Genomic DNA, 19,624 nt, shown 5'->3' on the forward strand with positions numbered 1-19,624 from the left:
TGGCTATCAGAGCAGAAAGAGCAGATTGTCTTCTTCTGTGTGTTCATATGTAAATTGTGTGAGCTTATTTTGTCCATTAGATCGAAAAATCTGTAAAAGGCCATACATTTACCCTCTCATAGACCCTCCCCTTGAAGGAATCAGGACAGAAGTGGTTGAAAATGGAAATGTGTTTCCCTCGTCTACGCCAAAACGCGTCTTAATACCAGGTGTAAACCGGGCCAAAAAGGTCAATGAGAAAGCTTAAAGGAGAACTCCGGTCAATTTTAACATTGAGCTTATTTTTTGTAAATTTGGAGTGCTGTCAGTACAGAGAACAACGACAAAAATCGGTGTTGCCTACACCGTGTTATCCTCTTTTTAAAATCTGCACCCTGTTGACTTCAATGGGGCAAGTTTTAAACCTGCTTTTAGCCTCTTAACATCCTTGATGTGTCATTACAAGTGCCCAGCCAATGTGAGTGATTCCTTCAGAGTGAACACGGGTGAATCTGACTGCAGTAGATGTGCAAGATATGAATAAAAATGATGTTATTTCAGCCAGCGCACATACCTGTATTTACATCCTGTTTTCGGTTGAAGTCCAAAGTAGTCGTCGAGTTCGGGCGCATGATCGTACGTACTAAACCTATGCGCGTGAACTCGACAATCGACTACTGTGGACTTCAACCAAAAACAGGATGTAAATACAGGTATGTGCGCTGGCTGAAATAACATCATTTTTATTCATATCTTTCACATCTACTGCAGTCAGATTCACTCGTGTTCACTCTGAAGGAATCACTCACATTGGCTGGGCACTTGTAATGACACATCAAGGATGTTAAGAGGCTAAAAGCAGGTTTAAAACTTGCCCCATTTAAGTCAACAGGGTGCAAATTTTAAAAAGAGGATAACACGGTGTAGGCAACACCGATTTTTGTCGTTGTTCTCTGTATTGACAGCACTCCAAATTTACAAAAAAATTTTAAAATTGACCGGAGTTCTCCTTTAATGTGCTAGAGCAGTTGACATGTCGTCTAATGGCCGAGAAATCTGGATTCTAACCGTTTTCTTCCAAATAAATGAATGACTCCAGTTGGGTAATGGAAAGAACTCCAACATGACCAATTAACTTTCAAAGAGTCTTGGTTTGTGGTTTACAGAGCACAGTTTTGTGAAACCAGATAACATGCGCACATGCAGCTGCATGAACTTGAGTCGGTTCTCTTTATATTATCATTAAGGAGGTGGGATCAAGTCCTCATTTAGCCAGCCATGTCAGAACCCCCTCTCCATATACCAGATGTCCACTCAGGGCCACATTACACATGAGCACCCTCTAGTGAGCAAGGAACAAACATGAAATGACGTAATTCAGAGCACAAGTGGAGTAATCCGACACGCTGAGAGGATTGAGACTGTGGGTTTATTTCATGGCAGTTGAATTGCATCATGCTTAACCCCCAAATGTTTCTCCTGAAATATTTGCCTTTATGAAAATGAATGTCGTTCATGTAGTTTTCAGGTGAACATGGGGCCAAATAAAAACACATTTTCCTCTATGTGATACACTCGTCATAAACGTAATCAAATCTGAGGGTGAGATTTGATTGATCAGGATGTTTACACACAGAAGCTGTTTGTACATTTCATTACCACTTAATGCTCATTTTACTTGCCTAGAATTCCCAAAACAGATTTGTTAATTTCACAAATCTCCTCTCTGTCCTCCTTTGTCCGTCCCAGCATGATTTCGTGAGGAGAGATCGTCCTCCACAGGTCCTCATCGATCTGATCCAGAGGACGAAGGATGCAGTCAGAGAACTGGACAACCTGCAGTACCGTAAAATGAAAAAAATCCTCTACCAAGAGAAACACAACGGCCCAATGGGGGAGTCTCAGGAAGAGGAGGAGGTGGGTACAGGAAGTGCTCTGAGAAATTAAAGGTCCCCATGAGTGTCATACGCACATGTCGGATTCATACTTGCCACTGCAAGTTTCATAGTGTTGCATTTTGTATACACAACTGATATAACATTTATGCTGAGGCAGGCATTGATTTCTCTTTTTTAAATATATACTTTACAAGTTTGCCGTCCATGCTTTGATTTTAACATCAGTTTTGAGTAGGTATCGGCATTGGGGCCGATAAAGCATTTTTTTTTATTAAACTGATTGATTGGTATCGGCTATACTAAGCAGGATCCTTTATTTTACATCATCTGACGTATAGCAGATAATCAGTATTCAATGACTCTGATAGGATCAGGGGCACAAAAAACTTGATCGAGACATCTCTAGTTTTGAGTTATACAATAATTTGTGACTACACTTGGATTTAGAATCAGTCTGTCAATTTTAATGTATATTTAGAGGGAATAAAGTGATACAACTACACTTAAGGAATAATAAACTACTCTGAGCTATATTATAAATATTTAACTTAAAAGTACACTGTACCTTATACAGTACTATACTGAACTAAACTTAAGGTATATGATACTGTATGCTATACCCAACTATATACTAAACAGAGCTACAAATATACTGAAAGTATATGAAACTACTGTAACTACTATATCGTGCAAAAGTTTGGGGATTGTATGTTTAAAAAAAAGAAAATAAATTAATACTTTTATTTAACGACGATACATTAAATTGAACAAAAGTTACAGTAAAAACAAGATTGGATTATAGGCTGCTGAAAAAAAATATATGAAAATATAAAACGTTCTTTTTAATTGTAATATTTAACAGTATTACTGTTTTATTGTATTTTTGATCAAATTAATGAAGCATTTATAATCATATGAGACCTCTTTCTAAAACATTTAAAAATCCCAACCCCAAACTTTTGAACAGTAGTGTCTATACTGCATACTGTATTGACATACACTTAATGTTTAGAGTTTTGGAACTAAACACTATACTGAATTATATACTCTATACTATGTCAAACTACATTGAAAGAAAGTATATAGAAATATATACTTAACTAAATTTTATGAAATAACCTACTGAATAAATAACCTTTATGAATGACTATACTGAAGATAATACTATACTTAAGTGTAGAAATACAAACTGAACTATAAACCATACAGAACTGTTTATTATAATGCTTTACATACCATGCTGAATTTAATTGAGCTATATACTTTATTGAATTATATAATACAGACTATACTGAATTACACCAAAAGTTTATGAAACTATATATTTTTAACCACATTGAAGGTATATAGAACTGTACAGTATTTTGAACAATATTGAACTATTAGGCAGAAAGGCTTTCAGTATAGTGTGAATATTGATAGTAGATATTGTTCTCCAGAAAGGTTGGTGATCTGTTTCTCTGTCCCCTCCGCAGGACGGAGAACAGGCAAGCTGTAAGATGAACAGTTTGGGCAGTAATCATTCCATCCCCAGCACCTCAGTGAGCACGGGCAGTCAGAGCAGCAGCGTCAACAGCCTGCAGGAGGTGCCCGATGACTCCTGCTCCGAGCTGCACCACGACTACGACAGCACCCTAGAGTCTTCCACGCACCACAAAAAGGTTCAGGACGCACACAGACATCTCCACAAATGCTTACCATACTTTGATGTTGACAAACAAAAATTGAACGTATGCTTTCCAGTAGATTCCTGGAAATCATTTCAGTTGAGCTGTTCTTAGAAGACCGGCTTGTTACAATTTTAATAGTTTGAACATAGTCTTTCTGTGCGCAGAGAAGGTATACTTGGAAACTAGATTAGATTTAATGTTCTCTTAAGACAAATAGTTCAAAGATGCTCCCCTCATCCAAATATGCATATTTCCCTATTATACAGTGTGGTATGCAAAAAAAAATATATATTTTTTATTTTACAGTGAAATATTATTATAGTGATGTTTCTTTAAAAATATATATATTTTTAATAATAATAATGATTATAAATATAGTAAAGTATATTATTTTAGTATTATTTTCTGCAATAATATTTTTTTTGTTTTACAGTGAAATATGATAGTAATTCCTTTTATATAATTTTATGTTATAATAATATTAGTAATTATTATTATCATTATGGTTATTATTTTACAGTTGTACTGTAAAATATTATTTTATTGGTTTTCTTAAATACTTTATTTTACAGTGAAATATTACAATAGTATTATTTATTTTTAATATCTTTATTTAGTATTAATAATAATAATACTTATTATTGCTTATTAAGATTGTACAGCCCTAGTTTATACCATATTCCTATTTAAATACTGCACGGCATCGATTACATACGCTGTACATTCTTTGAACGTATGTGATTTAGGAAGTTAACAAACACATGCACGCATGATTGACACTTCCTGTCCTCAAGGAAATTACATCAGCATGCAGCAGAAATATGAATAGACTTGATGGGAACTGAACAGCCCTTAAACAAGTTGTTCTTCATTTTATTCACTGAGAGAAGATAAAACCCTCAGGAATATGAGCGCTTCAGGTCGACAAACCTCGTGGGTCGATTAATAAAGATATTTTAAGATACTGAGCGTGTTAGTATTGAACAGTCTCATGTTGAAACATCTCAGCTGATACTACAGTAACAGGAAGCAGAAAACTCCTGCTTCGGATGTTGTAAGGAAAATGTATTGCTTGAATGAACTGCAAGTCACTTCGGATTGCATCTGCCAAATGCATACATGTAAATACTGTGACGCAGTACATGGGGGAACTCCTGCAGTTAAAACAAAAGATCTCATTAACTCCTCAAGAGATGATTATGTTGTGACACCAAATCCTTGACTGATTTTATTTGTGTGTGTGTGTGTTTTTTCCCCTCAGGATCATCAGTATATCCGCGACGACCTTCCTCATCGGGACCACCGGTCGGAACTGCGACCATCTTCGTCGGAAAGAGCTCAGGCTCACAACTATAAAAACCGCGAGCGCTTCGCCACAATCAAGTCAGCATCACTGGTGAGGAAAAAGAATGACATCATCCTCTCATCCCCCCTCCTCTCTTGCGTGACTCTTTCGTTCTTTTCTTTCTTCCTTGGCTTTAATACACTCTGCGGTCATTTCTCTCTCTCCTTCTCTGTTTCTCGGTGGTCTTTGCCTCCTTCTCTTTCTGTTTAACCCTCTCTTTATTCGAGAGGAAGAAATAAAGGGTCCTACTTTTCTCTCTCACTCTCATGTCTGTTGTCAAGGCAACATGATTCAGTCAATAGCCAGCTGCACTTCTCACACGAGTCATTGGTGTTGTTGTCTACTATTAGTTAATACAGTGTGATCCCACACAAAAGGATATTCTTCGTTTTGTGGGGTTTTGGGAAAATCTTTTTTTTTTTTATATATATATATAAAAACAGAAGGTCAGTGTCAGATATGTACGATACCAATAAAGAATGTATGCAATTAAGCAGAAAAAAAAAAAATCTATTGTGATACAACCACTTCCACCCTAATTGATGAATATATGGAGATCTCTGGCAGGCAGTGTAGTCGATCGCAGTGTGCTTGGTTGAAATGATGATGTCACCTGTTTTGGCCACATTTTGCTGGAACGTGGCCGCCCTCTAGGGGCAGACAACCACAGTGAACTTTGTCTGATACTACAGACACTCATCTATCATTTCAGATGATCACAAAGGAGTTTGGCTTTAGTGGGTTTATGTGCATGGCGCACCTTCCTAAATCTAATTTTTTTTTCATCGACTTGGTGGAAACAACTGTGTACATTTTATATATTGATTTGGGTTTACAGTTGTATGGAATGAGACACAAGGATATGGGCTATGCAGGGAAAGAGACTCTCTTTGTGTTTCATATGAAAAGCCGTAGAGGAGGGGTGAGGTTTAGAAAGTGAGACAGGGTAAAAAGGAGGGAAGACGAGAACGAAGGTGGGAAGGGACGACATATTGTATAGGCAAAAACTATATAGGGATGAAAAAGGGAATGTGAGAATGCCTTAGATGCATTATAACAGCCAGGTTGTAAATCAAAACATAGTATCTGATAAATGCACAGTTGATGTCATATTAACGTCACATTTTTGTTTAGTTTTCTGACAGTTTTTAAGTTAGTCGTCTCCGGCTTGCAGTTTGGATATACATTTTTAATCCTCAGATCTCAGTGATAAAACCACCATTTCCCCCCCTAAAATCAGCACAAAATGCAAACGCTGCAGATTCTGTGTGGGTCTACCTATAAGTGACTGATATACATGGGTGGCAACTCCTCAAGTCTCTAGTGTTCACTTGAGGAGAGCAATTTGTTTGGTACAAATAACTTTCTTCATGTGAAGCACACCAAAGTCTTGATTTATAATTCCAATAGCATTTTACGTTAGTGTGCTGCCAAGCTAAAGCGTGATTCCTTTGTAAACGATTACACTACTGGTCAAAACTTTGGGCTCTGTAAGATATTTTAAATGCTTTTTAGAGAAGAAGTCATTATTATGTGATCAAAAATACAGTAACAACAGTGATATTGTAAAATTTTATTACAATTTTAAAGTTTTCTGTTTTAATACATTTTAAAATGTAATTTGTTTGATGGCAAAGCTGAATTTTCAGCATCATTACTCCAGTCTTTAGTGTCACATGATACTTCAGAAATCATTCTAAGAAGTTTCTATGTATAAAAAAAGTTCAAAAGAATGCCATCTATTTGAAATAAAATTATTTTGTAACATAACTGACTTAACGGTCACATTTTGATCAAAATGATAAAAAACGTATACAGTTTTTTTTCAAACAAGAACAAAATACAAACCCAAAACTTTTGAATAGTAGTCTACGTACATTTCATCACATATTTTAACTTAATTATTCCATTTTATTTTTTTCAGTTGATACTATTTACAATTGAATGAAATCAATTGATTATTGAAATATAGTTTGATAGGAGTTCTCTTCAAGTCACCATGAAATTAAAATGGACAATATCTCATTTTTTTACAGGATGTTGCAGTGCGCATTATAACTGATTTATCCGTGGATATCATTATTTATTGAATTTTTTTTTAAAAATGCCCTCGTAATCTTTAATAAAAAACATTAACCTCCCCTCCCCCTCGAAACGGCATCTGTTCTCTTCATGACGTGTGTCTCGGCATAGGGGAGACTAAATATCCTGCACAACTGACTGCAAACTGCCACTCAGATCTGCCTACATATAGTTAGAAACACCCAACTTCCTATGATCCAATCAATTCTTGAAGGACAAAATCCAGTCCCGCCCATTTTTCCTCATTCCAGAAGCCGCTTCACTCTGATATACGTCACAATAGGGAAAAAACGACTTCTGTTTCATGCCGACTTTAACTCATCTGCAATCTTTCACTAAGCTTGTCGCAATGCATTCTTAGCATTTTCCGTGAGAGATGCATTCGATTCTAAGGTACACATATTTTGGCCACAGCAACCTTTTGGAGCTACCTTTGCATCAGGAGCGTGCTTTAAAACAGCATTTATCTTGGTTGAAACAGAGCATTAAATTGCCTGTTCTGGCAACACATTAATTCCATTAGTGTCAGCTCCACATAAACATGTTTTTACCTTTAATCTGAAATGGTCAGAAGTTGAATTTGAATCTAGTTAGGATTACCCATCTGTGTTACCTTTAACCTGAAAGTGTTTTTTTCATTATTTTCCATTCTTTTTTGTGACCTGGCCCAGGGCTTAGTGCTATCACATGCCCCTTTGGTGCGGCTGATAGGGGCATTTGGGCAGAAAGTGATTGGATTGGTGACTGCGGTTACAGTGGGGCTACTGATTCAGGGTGATTAGGAAATTTCCCCCTTCAACAGGCATCTCATGTGACTGGCCTACTAAACGCTGCTTAGCCCGCGCGCGGGGCCAGGCCTCTCTGAGAACCTCTTTCATTCATGGCGCACCTGCGAGGAGAGAGGAGAAGCAGTGTTCGCCCTCTCTCTTTATCTCCATCCCTCTCTCGCTCTCTCTTTCTCTCTCAGTGGGTTTTGAGCGAGTGCTTTTGGGGGATGTAGTGCAGGCGACTCTCAATGTTCTCACGGGTGGTTTATTTCGCCAACATGTTTGGCATGAGGAGTTCAGGTGGGAGTTACGAGAAACTCAACGAACAGTTTGATCTGGACACGCCCTTCTTCCAGGTTTGTCTTCCATGGTTTTACAAAGTCAAGGGAATGGTGGGGGTTTTCTGTTTTCATTTATATATTTAGTCGCATCAGTGACATTCTAGATGTAGGCAAAGGCAATGTTGAGATGGGTAACATTCACAATTGCATTTTTTCCTCTTTGTCACAATCAGATATTGCACTAAAATGAAAATTATCCATCATTTTGATGGACTGAATTGTAATTTTTCCATCATGCTCTATTTGAATTTGTTAGTATAATCATACAGTGCTTGTGATTTTAACGTGCCTTTGATATCACAAGAAGTTTTAGTCTAGTGCTGGTGTTGATTTCAGGGCTGCTTCTTTTTATTCTACTATCATAATGTGAAAAGACGACACTGTGGTGATGATGATGTGAGCTTGCGATCTGGTCACCCAATTTAATGGACGACATCTAATGAATTATTCCACTGGACTGCACTGGGAATCTCTCGTTTCTCTTCCTAGATCCTTACATTTTCCTGTCTATTTTCATGGGGATGCTTTAAAAACAACCCAACAGTTAAAGGTGCCAGTAGGAATTAAAAGTGAAGAAAAGAGGATATAGTTGAAGTATTCAAGTAGCGAAATGCCTTTAACTTGATACCTCATTTTGATTGATCTGACATTCTGATGTCTTTAAAATTTGGTCAAACTTTTGGTCACCATCATCCAATTGCCAGGTTTTCCCAAGAACTGTGGGTTGCTTTTACACTTTGCTACACTGACAATCATAATCATCTCAAAAGTTACCCGTCACCCTCTGACCGAGCTCTTCTCCATCTAGGTAACGCGTCAGATACACGAACATGAGCAGGAAAATGAGCTCCGAGAGCAGATGTCGGGGTACAAACGCATGCGACGGCAACACCAGAAGCAGCTGATCGCTCTGGAGAACAAGCTGAAGGCTGAGATGGACGAGCACAGACTGAAGCTCCAGAAAGAACTGGAAACCCACGCCAACAATGCCTTCATTGAGCTGGAGAAACTCGCCAAGAAGCACGCCATCCAAACGGACAAAGAAGTGGGTGATCTTTCTTTACTCTTCTGTTGAGACCCTGCTGTTTATAGTTACTAGCCAATCAACTATTGGTCAATGACATGATGTTGATTGCAAGTAGTGATTGACCAATGTGTCATCCAGTTCTTGGACTTGTATTGCTTTAACATCTTAACAATAAATTCTATATTATAAAATTCAAAAGTTCATGCAGGTCACTTGAAAAAGACCCCAGTTAATTTATGCTTTTCCATATTGCTTGTTAAACATGTAAATAGCTACGGGATGAATGCTAATTATTCATGCAACATATGTTGATTAGTATGTTAATGAAGCCTGAGAGAAAATAGGACTTTTTAGTTAGTTTTCTTCAGGAGCTGTTTTAAAATGAGAGAGAAAAAAATCTGTGATAAACTAAAGTGTTGATATTTATGATAAATTTGTTACATTCCTCAGATGAAAACACTGGCAGCTGATGAGAAGAAGTTCCAGCAGCAAATCATGGCCCAACAGAAGAAAGAGCTCACCACCTTCCTTGATAATCAGAAGAAACAGTACAAGCTGTGCAAGGAGAAGATCAAAGAGGTTCATGTCTAGATACTCAGTTAACATGAAACTAAAAATGACCGTATTTACATCAACTGTTTTCTAATTCCTAAGAATTTTTTATATATTTTTTATCATGTAAAATCAAAAAAGACTTTCCTGTTTGACTTACCAAGCCCTCAAATTTTATGATCCAGTCAATTACTAAATTTATAAAAACATTTCATTTCTCATATATTTTTGAATATCATGTTTCACATGCAAATGTCACATTTACAGAAGTAATTATGTTGACTTAAAAAGAGGGTGATCCAGCTATAATGAGAATGTTTAGTCTAAAATCAATGCTTCTTTTATTTCCCCTGTCTCGTCTCATGGTCTTTGTGATTTTTTTTGTTTAGGAAATGAGTGAAGACCACAGCACGCCTAAGAAAGAGAAACAGGAGAGGCTGTCCAAGCACAAGGAGAACATCCAGCACTCTCAGGCTGAAGAAGAGGCTCAGCTCCTGGGTCAGCAGAGGGCTTTCTACGACAGGAACTGTAGGGCCTTCAAACGCAAGATCATGGTCAAGAGGCACGAGTTTGAGCAAGAGCAGTTACGAGAGGTGGGGATGAAATGCTTCAAGTCAGAAAAAGACAAATGACTGACTAGCACTCTATATATACATTTCAAAGGTTTGGGGTCAGAATGTTCTTTTTTTATATATACAGAAATGAATACACTGAAGACTGGAGTAATGATGCTGAAAATTCAGATTTGCATCACAGGAATAAATTACATTTCAAAATATATAAAAATAGAAAACTTATTTTAAATTGTAATAATATTTTACAATATTACTGTTTTTGCTGTATTTTATTCAAATAAATTTAGCATTGGAGAGAATAAGAATCTTCTTTCAGAAATCATAAAATCTCATTGACCCCAAACTTTTGAATGGTTTTGTTAATGCATACTTGTACATTCCTATGAATGGTATTTGGGGCTTTTCCCAGGGTTAATGCAAAGTTTGAACCTTTTCTCAGGGTTGATGACTCTTTTCAATTAATCTGATTTGAAAATAAGTAATGCAGCAATGTGCAAATCTCTTAATCTAGCGCTTTAATCAGCAGGAAACCTTCGGAAGTATTCCCGGGTCGAAACCCATTTATGGTCTATAGAACAGCAAACATGTTGATGCATAATCCAGTGTTTGCAATTTTGGTTTCTGAATCCTGGTCTTAAAGCTTCTAATAATTGTGAACCACTTATCAACATCTCCTTATACTATTATGTTTCATGTATGTGTTCATACCTCATTTTACTCTTGTAACCTTTGTAATTCGTCCCCAGAATGGTTTGTTGAAAAGGTGTTTACCATTACTTTAAGTGTTCTTAGTGATCAGATGTTAAAGGAGGTATCCGAGCCATATCTAGGGACTATAATATCATCAGAGACATTTATAGAGACTTCATAGAGACATCACCTGTCAACCACAAAATACACCTTAGCCAACCTAGCAACTCCCTAGCAACCACAATGGATCATGCTAAAAAAAAAACACACACAGAAAACACCAGCCATTAATATTAGTAGATTTAATAGAGTGGCACTTTTATTTGAATAACTGCAATTGGATTAGACATATTAGAGAAAATTGATTACATTTTTAATTTATTGTAAGATAATGTAATATGTTCTGTTTTTCTGACTGTCAGGAGTTGAATAAGAAGAAGACCCAGAAGGAAATGGAGCACGCTATGTTGATCAGACAAGACGAGTCGACTCAAGAACTTGAACACAGGCAGCTGAAGACGCTACAGAAACTTCGCATGGATCTGATCCGACTGCAGCACCAAACGGAGCTGGAGAACCAGATCGAATACAACAACCGTAGAGAGAGAGAACTGCACAGGAAACATGTGCTCGAGCTACGGCAGCAGCCCAAGAACCTCAAGGTACCATCAACTGTGGAATAACATTTCTTATTACTTAGCTATATATAGTGTGAATTTAACCTACAAAATCTATGTAGGTCTCGGTGTTTCTCTGACTGTGGTTGCAAGATTAACCTTGATTTATTTTAGAAACTGGGTAGATATTAGGAACATTTGCAGGTCAGTAGAGACTGATGATGATGTTTGATGTTTAATGTTTAAATTAAACGTTTAAACATTTAATTGCATAGGCACTTAACACATTTAAATCTAAAACTGTGGTGACACTTTATAATAAGGTTCAATTTGTTAACATTAGTTAAGTTGAAAAATACTTCTAAAACATTTAGTTCATGTTAATTTCAACATTTACTAATACATTATTAAAGTCAAAAGTTGTATCTGTTAATATTATTTAATGGATCTAAGCTAACATTAACTAACAATGAACAGTTGTTTTTGTTAACTTATTTTCTTAGTTAATGCATTAACTAACGTTAACTAATTGGACCTTACTGTAAAGTGGGGAAAAAAAGCATATTTTTGCTTCATTTCACAATCCTATGAGACAAAACGCAAATTAGATGATAGTTTTTGTCCTGAAAAGACTGTCAGTTTGTGTTTATACAACTTTGAGTTGTGTCTCCTGCAGGCTATGGAGCTCCAGATAAAGAAACAGTTCCAGGATACGTGTAAAGTCCAGACGAAACAGTACAAGGCCCTGCGGCACCATCAGCTAGAGGTGACCCCCAAAAGTGAGCACAAGACGGTGCTGAAAGCCCTGAAGGACGAGCAGACGCGCAAACTGGCCATCCTGGCCGAGCAGTACGAGCAGAGCATCAACGAGATGATGGCATCACAGGCAGTGAGTGAAGAAAGCACACTGTTAATCATTATAATGGCCAAGAGGAAGTCATCAACTGTTGACCATTTATTCTGTGAGATAATTATAAGGCGTAGACAGATTGGAATGACATTCATTTAACGTCCATAATTTTACGTATTTTTGAGTGAAAGTAATGTAGTGATATCAGGTTCTGTCAGTAAAAACTCCATTCATTTTCTGCATAGGGAAATAGATTTTTTAACAATAACTTCTAAACCTTTTAAATTTAATTAATGATTATTAATTATTATAATAGTTAATTGATGGTATATGGTATTGTCGAAGCTGTCAATCCGCATTTTCAACTTATTTTTTAAAATAATCCTATTTAACAGCTAAATTTGTGGTGAAAAACTACATTACCCATGATGCTATACAGAAAATTCCACCAATCATAGTCTCGCAGCGAGCAATCCAGTCTTCATATGCTCTTAAAAAAAATAAAATAAATAAATAATTATATATATATATATATATATATATATATATATATATATATTTTTTTTTTTTTATATATATAATTTACTATATATTTACTATATGTATGTATCATTAATATATAATATTTTATTATATTTCACTATCATTTTTAATTTATTTCATTCGTAATGCTTTGTGGGTTTGTAGTTCTTTTCCTTACTAAAGCATTAAGTATGGTCTTGTACTTTTATCCAAAACTTTTTTGCTTCAAATCTGTTAACTCTTAAGTTTGTAAGGTTGTGATTCACCCTGTATGGTTTGGTTCATGGAAAAATGTATGGAAAATATACTTCTAGAACCAACGCTGCTGAAAAAGTGGGCGGAGACTAATGCACTCTTTTAATGTATAGATTCAATTTGATTTCATGTTGTCTTCAAGATGCAACACACAATGTGTTATTTATAAGCTGTTTTGGAAAAGCAAAAAGTAAGAAATTGTTTTGTTGATAGTTTATGCAGATTTTAAATTAAACATAAAACAAGGCCTCCCTTCTGTTTGAAATTCCATTCTCGGCCCATTGCCCGTACAAGAAAGCCATTGATGGTTTACCAAAACTGTGCTGTAGTGTCAGCAAACCGTCTGAGGCTCACATATGCACGTGTGTGTTTTTGTGTAGCTTCGTCTGGATGAGGCTCAGGAGGCCGAGTGCCAGGCACTGAGGCAGCAGCTGCAGCAGGAGATGGAGTTACTCAATGCGTACCAGAGCAAGATCAAGATTCAGACCGAGGCCCAGCACGAGCGCGAGCTGCAGAAACTGGAGCAGAAAGTCTCACTGCGCAGAGCGCACCTTGAACAGAAGGTCTAGCACTCTTATTATCCTCTTATTTACCCAGACTCTAATTAAGACTATTTTATCTTCAATAGTGGTGGTCTGCCAATATAGGATTTTCTAGAGAGCAGGGTATTTAATCAGCAGTTTATATAAATATATATATATTAGTATAACATTTATCATCACTCTTCCCCCTCTCCACCAATAAGCTGGTGTGTGGTGGGCATTCTTGCCCAGAATGGCTCCCGTCGCATCATAGGTGGATGCTGCACATTGGTGGTGGTTGAGGATATTCCCCTCTTCCATGTAAAGCGCTTCGAGTGTAGAGAAAAGCGCTATATAAATGTAACAAATTATTATAAACACTTTTTCTTTATTTGTGTTAAAATTGTGGTGACCTTTTGTTATATATTTATTGTATTGTATATTTAATGCAGTAAATAGGCCTATACAGAAATAATCCTAAAGTTTGGGATCAATAAGATTTTATTTTGAAAGAAATGAATACTTATAATAATTTTATTTAGCAAGGATGCATTGTAAATAAATCACAAATTATAGTAAAGTATATTTTGATATATATATATATATATATATATATATATATATACAGTATATCAAAATATACTTTACTATAATTTATATATAATATATATATATCCTTAAGATTTTGGTTTCCACAAAAATATTAAGCAGCACAACTATTTTCAACATTGATAATAATAAGAATTTTTGGAGCATCAAATCAGCATATTAGTATGATTTCTAAAGGATATACACTGAAGACTGGAGTAATGATAAATTTCCTTTTAAAAGATATTAAAATAGACCGTCACATAGCAGTATAGCATATATATGTGTGTGTGTGTTTCTTTTACAGCATATTTACCTTAAATTTGACTCTTTAATCTCAAAATTTGAGATTTCATAAAAAGGTATGATTACCTACAGCCTTGTGCATCCATGCTGCACAAAAACACTCGTACTGTGATATTGCTACTATACAACAATTTTATTAACAGGAAGTTTTATTATGTGCACTCTGCTTGTCCAGTAAAATTAGAGGACTGGATCCATCCCTGAAAAATGAACATAAGTGGCACCGGTTCGTCAAAGGTCAATGGGACAACATGAGTCCAAAGACAAAACAAGAGGGATAGGACTTACAAAAGCTACTTTGCTCCATTATTTGGATTATTCATTGAGGTTAAATATTACCTTTGTTTTTGCTAATGTGTGTAATGAGTTCAGAGAGTTTTTAGCAAATTAAAGGGAAGAAATAAATCAAAAGCCTTCATTTCAGGAATGATGTAGTCTAGCGTGGAAAGATCCGTCCTGTAGGTTCCTCTACACCTCTGTTGGTTTGACATCCTTTTGTTTGAGCTTCTGTCTTGTGTTCATAGATTGAGGAGGAGCTGGCTTCTCTTCAGAAAGAGCGCACTGACCGAATCAAACACCTGCTGGACCGCCAGGAGAGAGAAATCGACGCCTTCGACATGGAGAGCCTTCGTATGGGTTTCAATAACTTGGGTGCTTTGGACTACCCTAAAGATGACTACAGATGAGACCATAACACTCCACCATCTTTGCTCTTTCCTGGTCACACACCTTTTTTTCTTTTTTTTGGAGCCGTTTTTGCTACTGACAGTCCGATCAATCCTCACAGGCCTTACACATGTGGGGCGCCCTCTGCAAGACAACATGCTGGATAACGTCCTTTAGTTGTCTCTTTTTATATAAATATTATATACGAGACGATTAAATGTGTCACAGTGTTGATGTCAATGTTTTCTCGTGCAATGATAACACTTTCGGTGTAGCTAAAATTAAAATGGAGATTTCAAGACAAAAGCAATACGAACTAGGGGTTTGCATTGCTAATTTTAATCCAGATGCACTCGTGCACAGTTTTTGTTCTTTTTGCAGATGTTTTGATGGACGAAGTGTCATTTAAGACTTTTTTTAAACTGTATTTTTTTTTTTTTTTTGCAGCCTAATGCCTCTCGCTGCTTGAATCCCTATTTGGTATTTATTCATCCAGAAAAATTATGAAAAATACCTTTTATTAAGTATTGAAGAAATTTGATAAAGTTTGCATATTAAAACAATGTACATATTTGATAGGTGCATCTGTGACTCTGAGATTCTTATGGTATTCAACCATTTTTTTTCTTTTTTGGGAGAACAGTGCATTCATATGTACAATACCATAAATCACCTCAGCTGAGGTGCACAATGTGAATAATACATATGTGAATCCTAAACTCGTGGTACCTGCACAAAGGGCTGAAGGGGAAGTGACATGTATTTTGTGTATAGAAGGATTTATGGAGAACTTTTACTTATTTTCCTATTACATTTTAACTGAATTTCAATTTCTTTTTATAAATATACATACACATCTATATATAATAAATGTTTCACCACCCTTTCCCTCCTGCAGTTACAGGTGAAATTGTCTCAATGGCCTCTTATTTCATGATTCTGTTTGGTTCTCTGCATCTTCTCCAGCTGTGTATTTTCTACAAAGTCAAATTAGTGAATAAAAACGCTTTACTGTCGCATGCACTTTACATTTGTTTTCAGATTAAGAGGCATGATTCTGTCAGAGCTTTTAATTATATTTGTAAATAAAGTGCTCATCACACAAGCAACGTCTTTCCATAGTCTGATTTAATTATCCAGGGTTTATTTTTCCCAATGTGTTCATTTCCAGTATATAGTGGTGAGAAATTCATGAAATGAAAGGTGCAGCCAAAAAAATACAACACACATTTGACTTTGATTCATAAGCAAAGGTGCAAAGTCTTTCTTTATAACCTGAAGGTAGTCCGAATGCGCTTCATTTCAATTCAACCAGAACAAAAGATGACTTGAATTTCACAATTTCTGCACAGCTTTTAAAGCAAAACAGTTTCTCTAGTTCATTATTTTCATTTTTGAAATAGCTGAATTGAAAATATACAGAGTCAAGCTCTGACCAGAATAAACGGCAATAACTTATTTGCCAGCCAGCTGTTCGTAAAGTTTGGGCACGTAGTCGTCCCACTCTGCCTGGAAGCAAGACCCTGCGAGCGGAGCACCGAGGCCGTATTTCTTGCGGAAACTCTGGATCTTGAATTTCCCACGGTTGTCTCCAGAGCGATTGGTGAGGACGCGTTCGGTGCAGCTGATGCTCTCCGACTGCTCGTAAACCAGCCACAGGTAACGATGGAGACCTGAGGAAATCATACGCAAGTGTTACTCGCTATTGTTATTCTGCTGATTGGATCCAATATATTCAGCAACATTTAAGGCAGTCAACCCTCGTTCCAAACACGCAAGACTTTTGTTCATCTTCAGAACACAAATGAAGATCTTTTTGATGAAATCAGAGAGATTTCTGTCCCTCCATTGACAGCTACGCAACTACCAATTTGATGCTTCAAAAAGTTCATAAAGAGATCGTAAAACTGATCCATATGAATGGAGCGGTTTAGTCCAAATTTCTGGTAGAGACACGATCGCTTTATATGATGAACAGATTTAATTTAGTCTTTTATTCACATATAAACATTGATCAGCGAACATAAACAGAAGCTCAACCGAACCTGCTTGAGGCGCGAGAACAAACCTCATTGGTTCTTGCTGAAGCTCAAACGTGCTGCGTACCACGAGAAGGAACCTCATTGGTTCTCGCACGTCAAGCGAACATGCTTGAGCATAATGTGTGATTTGATGAATTTTTGTGAATAAAAGCCTAAATTCAATCTGTTCATCATATAAAGCGATCGTGTCTCTTCAGAAATTTTTTGACTAAACCGCTCATTTCATATAGATTAGTTTTACGATCTCTTTATGAACTTTTTGAAGCGTCAAAGTGGTAGCTGCTTAGCTGTCAACGGACGGTCAGAAAGCTCTCAGATTTAATTAAAAAGATCTTCATTTGTGTTCCGAAGATGAACTAAAGTCTTACAGGTTTATATCACAGTGTTTGCATAATTGATCACAGATTGCATGCAATATTTGTCAACTGCACAGACATTTTCATGTACTAACAGTAACACTTTTCTTTCAATACTTTATGTACTGCTTTCTGCATCGCCTGTAACATATGCCTATACTATTTAAATACCAATAAAGCGGAATCTATTTTTTTTTTTTGCAGTTTTATTTTATAAACATGACGCATTATAACATTAAAATGACATGAAAATAGTTTTTTACATTTATAAAACTACAAACTTGCGAGCGTCAGCAGAACTGAAGGTGTCAAATAAACAAAAAAACATTAAGAATAATATCTGGCATGCACTGCTTCAAGTCAGATGGCATTTGGCCGAAGTCGAACACCTAAACTGAGCTCTCACCTGTTCCCTTCGGGGGTCCTGCACCAATGTAGTCCGACATGACACATCCGCTGGAGATGTCATTTCCTTTCATGTTGACAACAAGGAAGTGGTGCCATTCCCTGAGATTAAACGCAACAATAGCGGATTTCAATATCCTGACTCTAACCTGTAATCTTTGGTTTAGTTCTGATACAATGAACATGGCTGATCGATCTGACAACACACCGAAATTTGGGGTCTTTTCGGCTGGGTGCATCTGGATCGGTCATGGCCAATGTGTACAGCTTACTGGGGTCACATCCCTCCCACTCAACGGATGTGGGGCGATTCTGCACCTGCAAAATGAAAGTTAAACAACAAAGATGCACATAAGTATGTAACAATCTTTTGAGATGACAAACACACATATTACTATATACATTCATAGTGCACATTACTTCTATAGATTATAAAGCATAATGTGCAAATGTAGATCTACAGCTTTTTACACAAACTTGACAGCATGTATTATATGTTGTATCTTTATATATTTTGTATGAATAATGCATGTGTTACTTTTGGAAAATTATAACCGTGTACAAGTGGTCACCATTTTTAAAATAAATTTTGATTTTTTTGCACTTGAATAGTCTGATTTTTTTTTTTATTTTTTTTATGTGGTATTTCAATTAATATGGGATAAAAATGCTGTTTAAATTAAAAAAAAAAATATTAGATTTAGATGTCCCACTCCAGGATGCTGCTGTCACTGCATAACATGTCAAAAAACATTTATACAATATATTTATATTGCATTTTATTATATTAATTATAATGCAACACAATTCGAAATAAGTTTTATTGTAAGACAGCAACACCGTTTATTCTTCTATGAACTATATCCATGTAGAAATGACCATTAACGTTAGCTGTTCCAGCAAACAATTTTTTTCCCAGCTGGATGTAGTATTTCTTAAACTTATACATATATTTATAATACATATATTAGCTTGCACTTTTATTTATTTATAAATTCAGAACACTTTTATCCCGCCTGGCCTAATTTATGTCTTGTTGTGCAGGTCTCTTCTAATTCTCACAAATTTTGCACGAGGTAACGTGACGCAGAGAAAGAGAGACCACATTGGGATCACGACAGATGCAACTTTGGCTGCGTGCGTGCGCATTACATAACTACAGACCAACTGCATTTAATTCAACCCTTTTTAGTCAATGCAAATGCACAAATATAAATAAATGCAAAACTGCATTAAAATGACCCTCCTCACATGATGCAGAAGCACTGCTGCTAGCCACAAGCACTGGCCTAATTCCTGCATTAGACTCTAACCTGAGTGGGTGTGAACACTTTCCCCAGCGCGTCAATTTCCAAAGAGCCATATTTGACAGTTAGAGGCTTGGCTGGCTGTTCCTCCACCTCTGTAAGAGCTAGAGAACCAGTCCATTCAGTAATATCCACAGGCATGATGACTAACGGGTCTTGTGAAATATAAACACACCACAAAAGTCGAGCTTCTGTCTCCCCCTGCAGTTCTTTTATTGTGATTGTTCATTAAACTGTTCAGTGACTGGCATGGCCAATCAACT

General features: G+C 36.4%; 2 protein-coding genes across 5 annotated transcripts in view; one reads left to right on the top strand and one right to left on the bottom strand.

The window, feature by feature from the left end:
* Nucleotides 1-16,354, top strand: part of taok3a (TAO kinase 3a) — a 67,703-nt gene extending 51,349 nt beyond the window's left edge. For 3 of the 4 annotated variants that reach the window (XM_079871553.1, XM_079871552.1, XM_079871554.1), the window contains exons 11-20: nt 1,729-1,896; nt 3,353-3,538; nt 4,809-4,943; nt 8,891-9,127; nt 9,560-9,688; nt 10,051-10,254; nt 11,349-11,588; nt 12,220-12,432; nt 13,551-13,733; nt 15,110-16,354. In XM_079871553.1, the coding sequence (XP_079727679.1) occupies nt 1,729-1,896; nt 3,353-3,538; nt 4,809-4,943; nt 8,891-9,127; nt 9,560-9,688; nt 10,051-10,254; nt 11,349-11,588; nt 12,220-12,432; nt 13,551-13,733; nt 15,110-15,271 (1,857 nt within the window). In that variant the 3' untranslated portion in view covers nt 15,272-16,354. Of the gene's footprint in view, nt 1-1,728; nt 1,897-3,352; nt 3,539-4,808; nt 4,944-7,837; nt 8,098-8,890; nt 9,128-9,559; nt 9,689-10,050; nt 10,255-11,348; nt 11,589-12,219; nt 12,433-13,550; nt 13,734-15,109 lie in introns of those variants that run through there. The other variant, XM_079871555.1, reaches the window with a different exon arrangement.
* Nucleotides 16,355-16,373: 19 nt separating this feature from the next.
* Nucleotides 16,374-19,598, bottom strand: pebp1 (phosphatidylethanolamine binding protein 1). The gene is made up of 4 exons (XM_079871564.1): nt 19,368-19,598; nt 18,263-18,372; nt 18,056-18,156; nt 16,374-16,924 (listed from the first exon to the last, which is right to left on the bottom strand). Exons 1-4 carry the CDS (start codon nt 19,500-19,502, stop codon nt 16,707-16,709), a joined length of 564 nt encoding a protein of 187 aa, XP_079727690.1. The 5' UTR covers nt 19,503-19,598; the 3' UTR covers nt 16,374-16,706.
* Nucleotides 19,599-19,624: the final 26 nt, after the last annotated feature.

Source organism: Squalius cephalus (assembly GCF_949319135.1).
Source record: "Squalius cephalus genome assembly, chromosome: 5".
NCBI classification, from domain to species: domain Eukaryota; kingdom Metazoa; phylum Chordata; class Actinopteri; order Cypriniformes; family Leuciscidae; genus Squalius; species Squalius cephalus.